This window comes from Alosa alosa, chromosome 2, assembly GCF_017589495.1.
Source record: "Alosa alosa isolate M-15738 ecotype Scorff River chromosome 2, AALO_Geno_1.1, whole genome shotgun sequence".
NCBI classification, from domain to species: Eukaryota; Metazoa; Chordata; class Actinopteri; order Clupeiformes; family Clupeidae; genus Alosa; species Alosa alosa.
Genome location: NC_063190.1, coordinates 11,971,144 through 11,986,957, shown reverse-complemented (window position 1 = coordinate 11,986,957; position 15,814 = coordinate 11,971,144). Strand labels below are relative to the sequence as shown.

Below are 15,814 nucleotides of genomic sequence, written 5' to 3'. Positions count from 1 at the left end.
CCTGGGCTGCCATCAGTGTGGCGCTCAGTTGAATAGAGAATATAGCCTACACTGCAGGCACAACTGAAGAACAGTTGTTATGAACTGAATCCTTCTAGTTTATATAGCCTGTAGGAAAAGGCTGTGTCTCTCTGCCTATGTCGCATTGTGATGCTAATAATCTATGGGCGAGCAGGCAGATGGCTGATTGCATGCAGAATTCCGTTTATATAATCCTCCGTGTCCACCACCTGTCAGTAGCGCATCAAAAGTCTCATTTCATTGCCATGGGCTCCTACTCTCAATTGTGCATTACAGAAGAATCCAAATATGATGATATGAACATTGCCCCTTGCACACAGATAATTGCATATATGAAAAATCACTTCTGCCTAGCCATTGACACATCAGAAAATCATAAAAGGCACAGCAGTGGGCTTTAATGTAGCCTACTGCACATCTCTGAAAGACAGTGCGAAGGACATGTTACAGAACCCATTGCCAAGGGTCAAAAGTCTGATTGCACAGGTAGAGAAGTGCACTTGTTCAACTTTGCTTTGAACTAATGGCTAAGATAAGAGACAGAGAGAGAGAGAGAGAGAGAGAGAAGGCTTGGGAAGGGAGGGAGGGAGGGAGGGGGTTACAGAGCAAACTTTGACCCAGAAGGGTGAAGCCTGACTCTGGGTTGATCTGTCAGACCTCAGCCTACCTCCGGCAGCTTGGTTGCCTTACACTCCACGCCGAGAGCTCACCATGAAGATCGAATTTGCGCCTAGAAACGTGCCCCTGGACAGGAGGCTACAGACGGCTGCAGTTCTCCAGTGGGTCTTCTCCTTCCTCTGCCTTGGTAGGTGTGCAAGTACCAAGTGGGTGTATACGTGTGGCGCGCCTGCAGGTGTACGTCCGTACGCACTTTGCGTACCATCAGGCTACTCAACAGCGAGAGAAAATGTCCCTTGTGTGTGTGTGTATTCACACCAAATTGGCCTACCATACCTTCCCAACTATGCACAGTATCGCCATCAGGCTATTTACCATTTTCTATTACGTAAAGTTAGTGAACACGTTATCAAAATTAACATGCACACATTTTGTTTGAGCAGGAGAGAGAATACGCACGCAGGCACGCAATAGGCTACTTGTTATTTTCTTTTACTCGGCTATCTATATATGGTTATCAGCACACAATGTTGAGCTAATTCATGAACTCAATACTCATCATGGATATCACAAGTTTTAAACAACGAAAACAGAAAGGATGGAGGCAGCAACGCTAGGAGTTATTCCAGATGGACAAGAACAAGGTAGGCAATTGGTGTGCTTGTCAGGCGTCACGTTACGCTAGAACAAAACTAAAGATAACTTTAGCCTGTATAGGGCTGTATCAAGTTGTCCAAATGAATAGGTCATTGTAGACGTTGTCGTTGTATTATTGCATGTGGATGTTGTTATGCTATGTAGGCTATGGGTGTGCATATCATAGCATTAATTCCTGCAGGCGCCCCCGCGTGTAATGTATGTATAGGTGTGTGTATGAGTGTGTGTGTGTGTGTGTGTGTGCACCAGCGTGCACGTGTGTGTGTGTGTGTGTGCGTGTGTGTGTGTGTGTGTGTAAAACAGTGAGTGTGTACCTGCATGTCTGTGTTAGCCACCTCTGCAGGTTTGAAACCCATTCAGTTGGACCTTGCTTTCTTTCTATCTTCCTCCTTCTCCAGTCTGTTTGTGTATTATACATGCTGTACTATGTCACACTATATTAATTGGCGCTGTCTTTGAAGCAATTATTACTTACTTTAGATATATGTTTTTCCACAGACATATGCTGGTGGTAATAGATATGAAGGTCATAATAAGGTCATTGGCAAATGCACTGAGAACTGAATCTAACAGTAGGACATCTGGCTGAGGCCTACAGCCTTGTTTGTCTGCAGACACTTTGTTTACATGGAGAAAAGTCAGCGATCAGGATGGGGTTGTTATTTCATTTCTTCATAAGCTTACTCAGAGAAAAAAGCAGCTTGCCAAGACCTTCACTTTGCTTTTGTAAGATAATGGAATTTTTGAAATTTGGATCAACATAAAAATGGTGCGAAATAAGCTCAGCACAGGACAGAACAGGACACATGAATCAGCACTTGACCTCAACCCACCCTCACCTTGTAGCCACACCCCCTGATCATGTCTTGATAACATTAGTTTTATGTTATCCACACCAAGGTTATGGGGTCAAGACCTATGTAACACAGATGCCAATAAAAATGCTTCCCCATACTATACCTTATATCGATTGGGATGAAAGCTCCTTCTAATCTAAATTAATTAATGTAAATAGATGTAGATAATGGAGGTCCTGCAGAAAGGGAAACAGTCACCCCCTAGTGGGGAAAAAACGACATGTCTATTGTCCCTAATGGTACTCTGCTCATAACAGCTGCATGAATTTAATGAATCATTAATCTTTATGTTCATATTTAATGGCGGAGTGATGTGAATTAATTGCCATATTCCTTACACAACACACATATATTACAGTGGGGCAATAGGATAAGCAAACATGCAAAAAGCAGCTTAAACATCCTGGCCCCATTTCACAGACCACCAAATGCTAATATACACTGTATACATTATGCATATAATATGTGTAAGTAAGACACAATCTATTCTTCACCTCGCTCTAATAATGTGTATATTGGTAACCTGTGCTATCTGAATTTTTCTTGTAATTGACTCACAGTCAGTGTGTATTATCTGATCTGGATGTGCGCCCCCAGGGTAAAGTCTACCTCACCTTTTTGTTCCACTTCCCTGCTGAACTGCCCCCTGTTGCCTTGTACTGGTCAGGACGGAATGTTAGCGACAAGACATGTTAGCTCTGTATGGTAGATGCTCATGCTCACACGGCCCAATTTTGAGCCATAGTCACAGAGCTAGAGTGCACAAAGTCTCCCCATCTCTTTCAGTGGTCTTGATAATCTGACAGGGGCCAAACATGTTAGCATGAAGCACAGCTGCTAATCCATCTCTAGAGAGTAAAATGAGGGCAATTTACATGACAAAGCTCTCTAACTTGCGTCCTATCCATGCTTTCTGTGACAGCAGGAGTCCCTTGGGTAGCAACTAGTCACTTTCAATGTGCCTGTTTCATGATGGCATGATGTTACCAGAGACCTGTGTATGTTCAGCTGCTGCCATTGTTTGACTGTTGACATGTGGTACTGATGTTCTGACACATTATTAGAATGAAACGTGTCAGATTATATATATATACTCTGTGCTTTTTGTTTCAAAGTGTTATTGGTTCCACAGATGAACAGGCTGAATTTGTACTGTCAAGCCTCTCAATATTTGTTATATCACCAATTATTCAGTACTCCAAGTTCAGGATGACTATGCTTCTCCTCTGCCCTCAATAACAATTAACAGCATACCACAGGATTGTATATAATAGATTTTGACTACAGTATTTCACCCCATTCTTTATCCTCTGTGTGTGTGTGTGTGTGTGTGTGTGTGTACTCTCTCTGTGTGTGTGTGTGTACTCTGTGTGTGTGTGTGTGTGTACTCTCTGTGTGTGTACTCTGTGTGTGTGTGTGTGTGTGTGTGTGTGTACTCTCTCTGTGTGTGTGTGTGTGTGTGTGTACCTCTGGGTGTGTGTGTGTGTGTGTGTACTCTGTGTGTGTGTGTGTGTGTACTCTGTGTGTGTGTGTGTGTGTGTGTGTGTGTGTGTGTGTGTATACTCTGTGTGTGTGTGTGTGTGTGTGTGTACTCTGTGTGTGTGTGTACTCTGTGTGTGTGTGTGTGTGTACTCTGTATGTGTGTGTGTGTACTCTGTGTGTGTGTGTGTGTGCTCTGTGTGTGTGTGTGTGTGTGTGTGTGTGTGTGTGTACTCTGTGTGTGTGTGTGTACTCTGTGTGTGTGTGTGTGTGTACCTGTGTGTGTGTATGTGTGTGTGTGTGTGTGTGTGTGTGTGTGTGTGTGTGTGTGTGTACTCTGTGTGTGTGTGTGTGTGTACTCTGTGTGTACTCTCTCTCTCTCTGTGTGTGTGTGTGTACTCTGTGTGTGTGTGTGTGTGTGTGTACTCTCTCTCTGTGTGTGTGTGTACTCTCTCTGTGTGTGTGTGTGTGTACTCTCTGTGTGTGTGTGTACTCTCTCTGTGTGTGTGTGTGTGTACTCTCTCTGTGTGTGTGTGTACTCTCTCTCTCTCTGTGTGTGTGTGTGTGTACTCTCTGTGTGTGTGTGTGTGTGTGTGTACTCTCTCTCTCTCTCTCTGTGTGTGTGTGTACTCTCTCTCTGTGTGTGTGTGTGTGTGTGTACTCTCTCTCTCTGTGTGTGTGTGTGTGTACTCTGTGTGTGTGTGTACTCCACACCCCTCCCCAGCTCAGATCTGCCTTGCGCTCTTCTTCATCCTGCTGTTCACCCGTTTCTGGCTCATCAGTGTGCTGTATGCTGTGTGGTGGTTCTGGGACTGGGAGACGCCCTCTAAGGGGGGCAGGAAGATCCCCTACCTCTGTAACAGCCGAATGTGGGACTACATGAGACAATACTTCCCCATCAAGGTGAGGAACATACTCAGAAGAGTGTGTGCGTGTGTGTGTTTGTATAATCAGAAATCTAAACTCCCACTGTGGAACTAAATGAGACACTGCTGGAGTGTGTGTGTGTGTGTGTGTGTGTGTGTGTGTGTGTGTGTCCGGCAGAGTTTAATGTCTACAGTGACTCATCATAGTACAGAAAAAACAAATAAATCAACAAATTATTATTATGATTGCTGTAAATTGATATAAAAGGGAAACATCTGAATTCAGATGCAGTATTGACATGAATGGTTGTGGGTATCAGCCCTAAGTAATCTGACTTGCTGGTGTCTGGTGGGGACACTCAGTGTGGTCAAGAAACAGAAAACCTCTAAGCTCTAGGCCTACTGATGGAGATGGACAATTTTTTAAACCTGTCTATATGTCCATTTTCCCCATGGTATAATCGAAGTTGGTATACTCTTTGATGTCCAATGGTCACTCTGGTATGCTGGAATAGAGCACCCTATCCCCATCTAGTGCTACTGATGGTCACTGCAGACAATAACAAAATGGGGGATCATTTCCAAATACTCTATCCACGTTTATAGCCAACATCAATACAGCAGTAGTGCTTTACTTTTACTTCAACTTTCTTCGTCTGTCTGAACAACAATTTGATCTTACTATTCTCTTACAGTAATTAATGATCTTTAATAATAAAATTGACATAAGAAAATAAAAATAATTGAAGTCCAGCCATTCTTCTGGGGCAAGCATGATATAAGCATAGTTCACTTAGTCGAAGGACATTCCATTTAAGGCCATATTAATGTTAAGATATTATTATATCTTATATTAGGATATTGCCTATATTGGCGAGGATGTTGTTAAATAGTCATCCAGCTGCTTTTGCTCCATGCATATATTGTGAGATTGACCTTTAGATGACCGTATTCCATTTTGGATTAGGAGTAAGACTTTTACCAGTGAGCATGCATGTTTGATATTTCATTGATTGTATAAAGCAGGGTATTTTATGTGTCAATCTTGCAGTATTTACAGAAAATGGGACTAGATGTAAATATTGTGTGCTGTTCCGTTTTATTATCAGAGGTGAACAGAAACAACTGGTACGGTCAGTTGCCTTATCAGATAGTCTGTAGATATTACACCCTCATGACTTGTTGTCGATCTTTTGAACTCTGCATTCAGTACAATCAACACCCACTGTTTGGGAATTGAGAGAGAGAATTGTGCTACAAGAGGCTATACCCAACATATCAGCAGTCAGAACCTGCCACGGTCCCCGATTTAATTTAAAAACAGAGATAACATGATGGCAAACAGTCTTCTAAAGGTCTTATATCGTTATATTCATTATCGTTTATTTTTTACTGAGGGGTCAAGGACAGTGAGCTTGTTGATTCAGTTGTTTAACTGAGCCCAAGAGAGGAGAGGTCAGATTATTATTATTATTTTTTTTACATGAATAACACCTTATCAGTCAGGGGTTAGGGTAATCCCTGAAGAAACCCAAAGTGAATTCAAAGATATATAAAGTAAATGTGAAAATAAGCATACAACTCTTAAAAGAGGTTACCATGAGGTAGCCTGCTGCATTAACACTGTCATGTTCTTAGCATAACACGATTTTGTATAATTCAAGCATACCTCTACCTCAGCACCTCTGATTAACTGAACTAAATTAGAAAAATATAATGTTACAGATACAGCTGGGAGACTCTTTCAATTTAATACTGTCAAGGACCAAAACAAATGACATTATGTTTGAACAAAGTAATTTTTTTTCAAAGAAAAGTTTGCTTGAGGACACTGTGAGACCATGTGACTCTATGCACCATGAAGACAGAGAGAGAGAGGATGAGGTGATGCAGTGAAAGGCATTTCTCTTTGGGGCGTGTAATGCATTCATTTGACATTTGATGATCTCATCACTGAACCCCAACCATCGTCCTCATCAACCATCAGCTACACTGCCACCTCACATGTACGTGCCACGCACACCCTCTGGCCAGGGCCTCCTGAGTGCATGGGGCAGGTCTTATGGTAGGAATAGTTTAGCTAGAAGATGCAGTGAACTTGATGAAGATTAGGATCAGTGAGGAAATGAGTTACATCCTATGTTCTGTTATTCACATTTTATTAACACATTACTGCAGCTCATGTGTCTGTGATGAAAAGACCCTTCTGTCAGAGCAGGGGCGGAGCTAAAGCTTTGTCCCGGGGGGATGAGAAATGTTTGGATGCCCCTTATTATTAATATCTTATGAACATTTATTTACTTATATTCACATTTTAAGATTTTGACATATGGCAGTTGTAGTGCTATGTATGGACAGAATTTTACAAAATTTGCTATGTGTCCAAACCATTGAGCAGAGGGTTTGAATACGGTGTGGTAGGGCTCTCTGAAGTGCGGAAGAACTCTTGGTCATCACCTCAGAGCTCATGAGAGTCATTTGATGACATGGACTTCCCCTGTTGTGTATGCTCTGTTCCAGATGAGCATGAATAATGCTATGATCTCTTCCAAATAATATATTATCAGTCCTCATCCAGATAGAATGGGTTCCATTCATGTGCTTTGATGTGTACTGTGACATTGGGTTTTAGTGATAACTCAAGGCGAAATTGTGGAATTAACCAGCCTCAAGTCATGTTTACAAAACTCCGGTCAATCAGTGTCACGGAAAGGCCTAAAGAAGCTGATGAAAGACTAACAGGAGATTGATCAGCCTACTTTCTGTGTTTGAAAAAGGGCTGTTCTAATGATTAACCTCTATGTCATATATTATGTATCCAAAAATAGATGGATCAAAGAACAGAAAAAGTATGAATTTATCTGGACTGAAACTGAACTATTGCCTTGGCAGATTGGTCAAATGTAGTTTAAAACACCCACAATATACGGTGTTCTTAAAATTAGTCAAATGGAGAGTAAGATGAACCACTGAAGTCCTGATGTTACCCAAAAAACAACCCAGTTAAACTGAATGGTGTGGAATAGTAGAATATTTTTGTCTGCATAATTTGACCCTTGTCTTACAGTTAGGAAACATAAAATCCTCATAATTACATACATCAATTTATGATTATTACTCAAATATCAATCTTATTCTTAGTTGAAATCATTCAGCAATCCTGTTAATCACGGCACCTTTGTTTGATAACAGAATTGTATTGGAAAGTGTTTGTAAACAGCAGTCAACCCCTAAATTTTCCACTTAATTCATGCTCTGATTCATTCCCATTCCTGTTACTCAGTAGTACATTTTAAAAATATTCCCTCAAGTTTCTGTTTGAGAGATAAAAGGTTAAAATGTGTTTGACCAAAAGTCAGAGTTGTTGCTCTGCACCATCTCATCTCAGGTCCCATCAGCATAAACAGGCTTGGTGTTTGTTTTTGTCAGGGAGTTCAGCCCTAGCTTTGGGTGCAGCCCCTTGTAGCCTTGAACTACTAATCTCAAACGCTGTGCAACACACAAACAACCACTGAACTGCTCTGTTTTTGACACTGCCGTGTTATACAGTGCTGCACGCAAGGTACAGCAACCTTTGACAACTTCCTCACGGCCTGAACCGTGAAGCCTGTTTATCTAGTGCCTCATATGCAGATAATGGAGGCAAAAAAACATGGCTGCACTGTTGTCTATGATGAAATCCACAAGCACTTTGACAGCTTTTACTGTATTATTTAAGAATCAAATAACTATAAACAGAGCTGGATGCTAACTTCACTTTTTTGGTGAAAAGGGTCCTTTGGCTGGTTCCCATAGATCGACCCTGTAAGATTCAATTTCAGAGCCTTGCGGCCCGTATAGTTTTAAAGCCAAAGGATGGTTTAATGCCTTTGGCTTTAATGACTGGTGAGATTTATGCACTACAGACAATTTAGTGAAATTGTGGACTGGAGGCATGCTGGAAAACGTGTCCAAAGGCTAGGTGTCTACATATAGCAATCCACCACCCCACCTCAACATCTGCACACCCATGCACTGTTAGATTCTCAAGATTCTCTAGATTATTTCAGGATTTTAAATTCTACCTCCAGCTTCTCCATAAGGAAGGATGTAGAAATGTGTAGAAATCCTGTTTGAAAACCATTTCCATTTCCTTTTAGGCCACCTCTTTAAACTGCTCTAAAAAGCAGCCCTGTGATGTTTGGTTCCTTCTGTTTCAGCTCGTTAAGACAGCTGATCTGGACTCCAGGCAAAACTACATACTGGGCTTCCATCCCCATGGGATCCTGGTGGCCGGGGCCTTCACTAACTTCTGCACTGGGGCCACTGGCTTCAGCATGCTTTTCCCGGGCCTGAACACCTATCTGCTCATGTTGCCCCTGTGGTTCCGTGCCCCATTCTTCAGGGACTACATCATGTTTGCAGGTACTGATGAATAACTGTTGTTTTAGTGTATCAGGAGCCAAAACTATGAGAGAATGTATGTATTGATACATTAGTACAGTATGTTTATTTTCATGGTTAATACAATACAAAATTATATAGAAATAACATGTTTTAAAGTCAACATTTTGTAGATCATTAAGCTAAATCCAGATAAATTTTCATTTCACAGTATCTGTGTTGGCTTTCAAAGTTTTGAAGTTTCAAAGTTCGAAATCCTGTAGGAACAGATTGAAAGGGTCTATGATAATCAAAGTAGCATAACATTTTGACACAAACAGGTGATTGATCATTAGTCAATCATCAAGTAATATTGGGTGAAAGAACTGTTTACATACGACAATGTATGTGTGGGGTGTAGGTGCCTGCTCGTTTGTCCAGAAGAAGCCACTGGAAAATGGATCATGCCAAATCACTGACATAAGGCTGTAATAGATGACTGCCTTGGTGTCCTGCACCACCTATGGGCTCAGAGCCCACAGGAACCAGAGGTCACTCCCCTCTGCCCACTTCCCACGCACTGTGCTTTAAATTAAAGGCTAGAGTAGCCCAAAAGTAAAATATACCAAATTAAAAAGTAGATGACTGCTGTGTGTTCCAGGGTTAATCCCTTCTGATAAAGAAAGTGCCAGCTACCTGCTGCGTCGGAAAGGAGGGGGCAATGCAGTGGTGATTGCAGTGGGTGGAGCCCCTGAAGCCTTGGATGCCCGACCGGGGGCTTACTACGTGCTACTGGCCCAGAAGAAGGGCTTCATCAAACTGGCTATGGAGCATGGGTAAGACAACAACACATTGTTTTACACTGCCTGGCCAAATAAAAACGTCACCACTTGGATTTAACTAGGCAAATAGATCTGGGGTTGCTGCAGTTGGTCAGGTAGTTCAGCAACGTTATGTGCCCAAAGAATATCAGCTGACTACCTGAATATACTGAATGACCAGGTTATTTTCCCTGATGGCACGGGCATATTCCAAGATGACAATGCCAGGATTCATCGGGCTCAAATTGTGAAAGAGTGATTCAGGGACCATGACACATCATTTTCACACATTGATTGGCCACAACAGAGTCCAGACCTTAATCCCCATTGAGAATCTTTGGGATATGCTGGAGAAGACTTTGGTCTGCAGCGGTCCGAATCTCCCGTCATCAATCATCATCAATATTGGCGAAAAATGAATGCGATGCTGGACGAAAATAAATGTTGTGACATTGCAGAAGCTTGTGGAAATGATGCCACAGCTATTGCGTACCGTAATCAAAGCTAAAGGCAGTCCAACGAAATATTAGATTGTGTGACCTTTTTTTTGGCCGGGCAGTGTATGACTTGGTGATAATACTCTAAATTAAGATTACATATAATATTGTTCAGATGTAGTAGTTAATGCTGAAGATGATGGTCAGCTCATTTTAATTATTCAATAAATTGAAACATTTCAGTTGAAATTCGTTATGTTTACTATACGTGCATTTTCTGAAGCCATGTAAAACCTGTAGAATTGATTATTTTGGGAGAATAGTCTCTTAATTCCTCCTCAATCTCATAGCTAACCCTGTAATATTGAGCACAAACATGATGTTTCATTTAGTCCAACCTTACCGTGTCTATGTGTTTCCTCCAGTGCCCACCTGGTGCCAGTGTACTCGTTCGGCGAGAATGAGGTCTTCGACCAGGTGGAGAATCGCAGAGGCACCTGGCTAAGGTGGATTCAGGAGCGACTGCAAAGCGTCATGGGTATCTCTCTACCTCTTTTCCACGCACGTGGTGTCTTCCAGTACAGCTTTGGTCTCATGCCATACAGGAAACCAATAAATACAGTTGGTGAGTGGACAGAGTACAGAATGATCTAAAGAGCACCAGACATGTACATAGACATAGTTTACCATCTTCATGATGCTAGTGCAGTACAGCCATCGTATCAAGTGATAACGAATGAAATGTTCAGGCAGTGGAATAAGAAATTCTCTCTGACACTGATGCATGCACACACACACACACACACACACACACACACACACACACACACACCAGTGTCCACATGTTGAGGCATTGCAGTATCTGTGTAAATATGAGTCTGTGTGTGTGTGTGTGTGTGTGTGTGGTGTGTGTGTGTGTTTGAGTTTGTGTTTGCCAGTTGGTTGGTTGCTGTTACAAGTGGTTCTATCTTAAGCTTGATTTAAGTTTGCTCTGGTCTCCTGGGAACTGATCCACATTGTTGCACAAGTGCTGCAGTGGTCAGATGCCAGTAGCTCCCGGAGCTGACCCAGGGCTTGGGTTTCAAATCAGTAAACGTGAGGATCATTGATCAAGGAAGGTCATCGGTTCACCTGAAACCAGGCCATCACAGGGGCCCTGAGCGATTTCTTGATCAATCCGTTTGGCCAAACCTGGCCAGCTGGCTTAGTTACAGTATAGGCAAACCTGCTGTGTGTTCCAAGTTTATTTTCTTTTTGTCCTGAATGATGTAATTGAAATGATCTTACATATCCATACATTTGATATATATATTCATAAAGCAACTATTAATACAGTTCCAGAGATACTGTGGTAGATATGGGAAATATAGAGAGTAAGCTATTGCCAGAATTTGAGAGACATTTTCCCTGCATGCATCTAACAGCAGTGAATGCTAACAGCATGGTCTCTTTTTGACAGTGGGCAAGCCAATCAGAGTGGAGAAGTGTGAGAAGCCGTCGGCCGATGATCTGGATGCTCTTCATCAGCTCTACATGGACGAACTGAGCAAACTGTTTGAGGAGCACAAGGGCAAATATGGAGTGCCTGAGGATACACATCTGAGCTTCATCTGAGACGAACTCTTCCTCCCTCTTCCACATCTATACATACACACACACACACACACTCACACACACACACACACACACACACACACACACACACACACACACACTCACACACTCACACACACACACACACACACACACACACACACACACACACACACACACACACACACACACACACTCACACACTCACACACACACACTCACACACACACGGCGTTGTTTGATGAATTACTATTCCCTGATCATATGACTCTAGCAGATGACCTCATGCTCTGACTTCACTAACTGGGACGATAAAAAGACATGGATGGACACATGGACACACATGGACAGTGCCAGTATTCCTTATGATGCATGGGAGAGTTATATTTACTTTTAAAGCACATTTGAGTTGTCTCAAATATGTCTCAGGTTGGGACGTTTTGCTTCTCAAAGAAATCACTTTCTGGACAGATGTTAGAAATTCTGAGCAGGTTTTTAAAAGCTCATCTTAACATTTGCTGTGATCTTTTAAAGAAAATAAAATGTTATCTTAAGAAATGTGGCTCTTGGCCTTACATTCTGAGCCTAATCCCACTAACATCTGTCAGGAGAGTATGTTGACTGCATGTTAATCAAACTTAAATAATCTGTTGAAGTACTTCCCACAAACAAATAAAGACAGAATTTTGTGTCATTATATAAAGAAAATATAGTACAAATGAATTGGAATCTTGCCCTATTTCATTAAGCTGTATTGTCAAGTGGAGATTAAACTAAACTGTGAAAAAGTAGTACTCACAACAAAAACCCTACTAATTGTATTAATAATATATTACAAATGTACATTGTACGATTAACATTGATGATCATTGTACAGAATTCAATAGTGTAATGATGAAATTACCTCTTATGTGATATTGACAAAGAAATAAATGTACTCAACCCAGACTATCTTTGTCACTCTGTCCATTCTGATAGAGAGTTAGACCTTGATAAGTCTGCCAGCATCATTTCGAAAGACATTTTTTTTATTACCGGCAAAGGTCGTCAATTTCCAAACCAGTCGTCTGGCATCTCTTGCATGACTGGCCAGTGTCCTAGTCACACAGCAGTGTTTCAGCTCTCTCTGGTCATGAGGAGAGAGAGAGAGAGAGAGAGAGAGAGAGAGAGAGAGAGGGCAGGTAGACAGACACTGTTGAGGGGAGGGAGATAGAGAGAGTGCTGAAGGCAGAGAGAAAGTGATGGAGAGATAGAGAGAAAGAGAGAGGAGATGAAGAGGAGGATAGAGTCAGAAAGAGAAAGAGAGAGAGAAAGGCTACACAGTGTCAAAAATGCAGGTGGGCGTATTGGGGGGCTTGTCCCTCATGCCCCTGCCACTGCCCCTCATGATTGCCAAACGGTCAGCCTGGCAGACGATAGGAAAATGCCATAACCTCAGACACGGACCCTGACACGGCTATTCTGAGACCTCACAGAAACCAATGTGTCCCACTCATGGCACCACGTCACCATGGAACTCTTCACCATTGTTAAGAAGGTCATTTCTTTGAGGAACAATAACAATATAGCCTACAGAACATTACAGGGATTAATCTCTACATTTGTAGTTTTGCTCTTATTTTGTCAGTTTTACACAATTATTATGCAATCACTAAGATTATCTCTGGACTTAACTAAGATTAGATCTCTATGAACTGGGACTCCATGGTACAAATACTGAAGTTTCCAGTGAGATTTAGAAAGATTTAACATAATCAGAAATTAAGTCAGCCTGTTTCCAAATGTGAAGAGCACAGTCACACATATTAGAATTAAGGGTTCCTATGCAAAGGGAAAAGACCTTGCCCTGAGGAAGGAGCTGATAAAGTTATAGGAACTGCGGTCAGAGAAAAATTGACCATTATGTTCTAGGAACTGCAAAAATCCCTCTGGTGCATAAGGGACTTGTGGAGCTCTGGTTTTAGGGGAATTTCAGTGAACATGAATCAGAGGTGCCCCAAGGTGGGAAAGAAAATGGGTGATTCCACGGTCCCAGTTGCAGTCTTAATAAAGAGATTTACAAAACGTTGCTTCACCTATTACAATCAAATTGAATGCATTGTGTTAATGATATACTGAGAAAACCTGTCATTAATTCTGTCGTCTGAAAACAGAATGCTGTGTGTACATACTGCTGCTGGTGTTCTGGTAGCAGTGTGTGTGTGTGTGTGTGCGCGCACTCACATTTGTGCACGCATGCACACATGGAGGATGGAGGATGTGTACATCCCATTATGTTCCCATGGATGACTGCCATGTCTGTGTGCGCGTGTGTGTGTTTGTGTGTGTGTGTGAGTGTGTGTGTGTGTGTGTGTGAGAGTGTGTGTGTGTGTGTGTGTTTGTGTGTAGGTGTGTGTCCATGAGTGTATGAGTGTGGTGTGTGTGTGTGTGTGTGTGTGTGTGTGTGTGTGTGTGTGTGTGTGTATGAGAGTGTGTGTGTGTGTGTGTTTGTGTGTAGGTGTGTGTCCATGAGTGTATGAGTGTGGTGTGTGTGTGTGTGTGTATGTGTGTGCGTTGTGCCTTGTATGGCATGCACTCTGAGCTCATTAAGCACATCACTACTGCACCTGGAATAAAAAAACAACGTTGTGTAATCTCATTAGAAGCTCCATTAGAACGTGTCCTTGTTTCTCACCAAGAAAAGACATGGAGCAAAAAGCACTCATGAAAACTTCATTACAGAGTATAAATAAGACTATAAAATTGCATTTGCACATGTGTTAACATAAAAAAAGATTTTTGTGTATGTAAACATATGCATATCAGATTAGATCACCAAAGCAAGGTCCAAACTAAATGTTTAGTTTGGCATTCTATTCAGTTTCATCATGATCAAGATACTTTAGCAAAGGAGAGCCTTTGGCCTCGACCAAGGTCTGTAATACTGTAATAATTAGAGATGGGCACAGATGGGGACAGCCGCTGGCACTGGCTGTCTAGACAGAAAGCATTTCCTCATGCGTCGGCAGCGACTGACCAGCTCTTTGGCTGGGAAACAACTGCACCTGAGAACCTTATCTTATTACACGTCTCAACGACACATCATCAATGGCGGTCAGATCAGTGATTTCAGCAGAGGTCGTCTCCAATGGCCTAGGTCTCTGACTGGAGCTGATGATCTGACCTCAGTGTGACTAGTAGCTCCCCAGAGCACTTTCACACGGCTGTGCGTTCACGGGTTTCACAAGACCAGTTTCTGACATCTCAGTCTAAGTCGTGTTGCAACCACAGCGCACTGAATGTTCATGACAGTGATGTGTTGCCACAAAACCAAATCCAACGTCAGCACTATCACCATCAAAATGCTGCAAACATTCACACGTAGCCTGATATAGGCCACCCACCCAACTGGACACAAAAGTGCTTGGTGTGTTTGTTATATGGCTCCCTGCAGCCAAAAGTCTTTTGGAAACTTCTTGTGAGAGTCTATGGAGGGGTGAGAGACAGGCCACTCGGGGAGTGAGTGTTTAGGCTTGAAGGTCAAGGCTTCAGCGGACACTATCTAGAGACCCAGGGTGTGTGTGTGTGTGCATGTGTGCATGTGTGTGTGTGTGTGTGTGTGTGTGTGTGTGTGTGTGTGTGTGTGTGTGTGTGAGAGGGGGGGTTGTTGGACGGGAGCAGAGGCTGGAAGTATTTCACAATCAGTTCAGCTGCTGACCACTGTCCCTCTCCTTGGCAGCCTGGCATTGTGCTGGCTTGCTGCCTCGTGCCACTGTTGCAATCGCCCTGATGGTGGGATCTTCAGCAAATGGTTTACAGAATAATTTGAAAATCTATTGATTACTCATCAATAGAATGAATGACCTATGTGTATGAAATGCGCTATATAAATAAACTTGACTTGACTACTCAAATTTATACTGAACTTGATTGAAAGATATAGAGATGAAGGTTACTGTAATATTACTGCCAGTTACTTATTTGTTAAATATAAGTGTCTGCACCTTTCATCAGTTAGCTGTATCATGTAGACCAAGTGGGTGCCGTGATGCATGCTCAGGGGTGCCGAGGAATGGTCCAAGGCTTGATAATTTAATGACATATTAAACAAGAAGAAAGAAATT

General features: G+C 42.2%; 1 protein-coding gene across 1 annotated transcript; it reads left to right on the top strand.

Annotated features, from left to right (window-relative positions):
* Window positions 1–666: 666 nt before the first annotated feature.
* Window positions 667–12,659, top strand: mogat2 (monoacylglycerol O-acyltransferase 2). Its single transcript, XM_048236178.1, has 6 exons — window positions 667–826; window positions 4,357–4,535; window positions 8,698–8,902; window positions 9,522–9,696; window positions 10,544–10,743; window positions 11,578–12,659. The coding sequence occupies exons 1-6, from the start codon at window positions 733–735 to the stop codon at window positions 11,730–11,732; spliced, it is 1,008 nt and encodes a 335-aa protein (XP_048092135.1). The 5' UTR covers window positions 667–732; the 3' UTR covers window positions 11,733–12,659.
* Window positions 12,660–15,814: the final 3,155 nt, after the last annotated feature.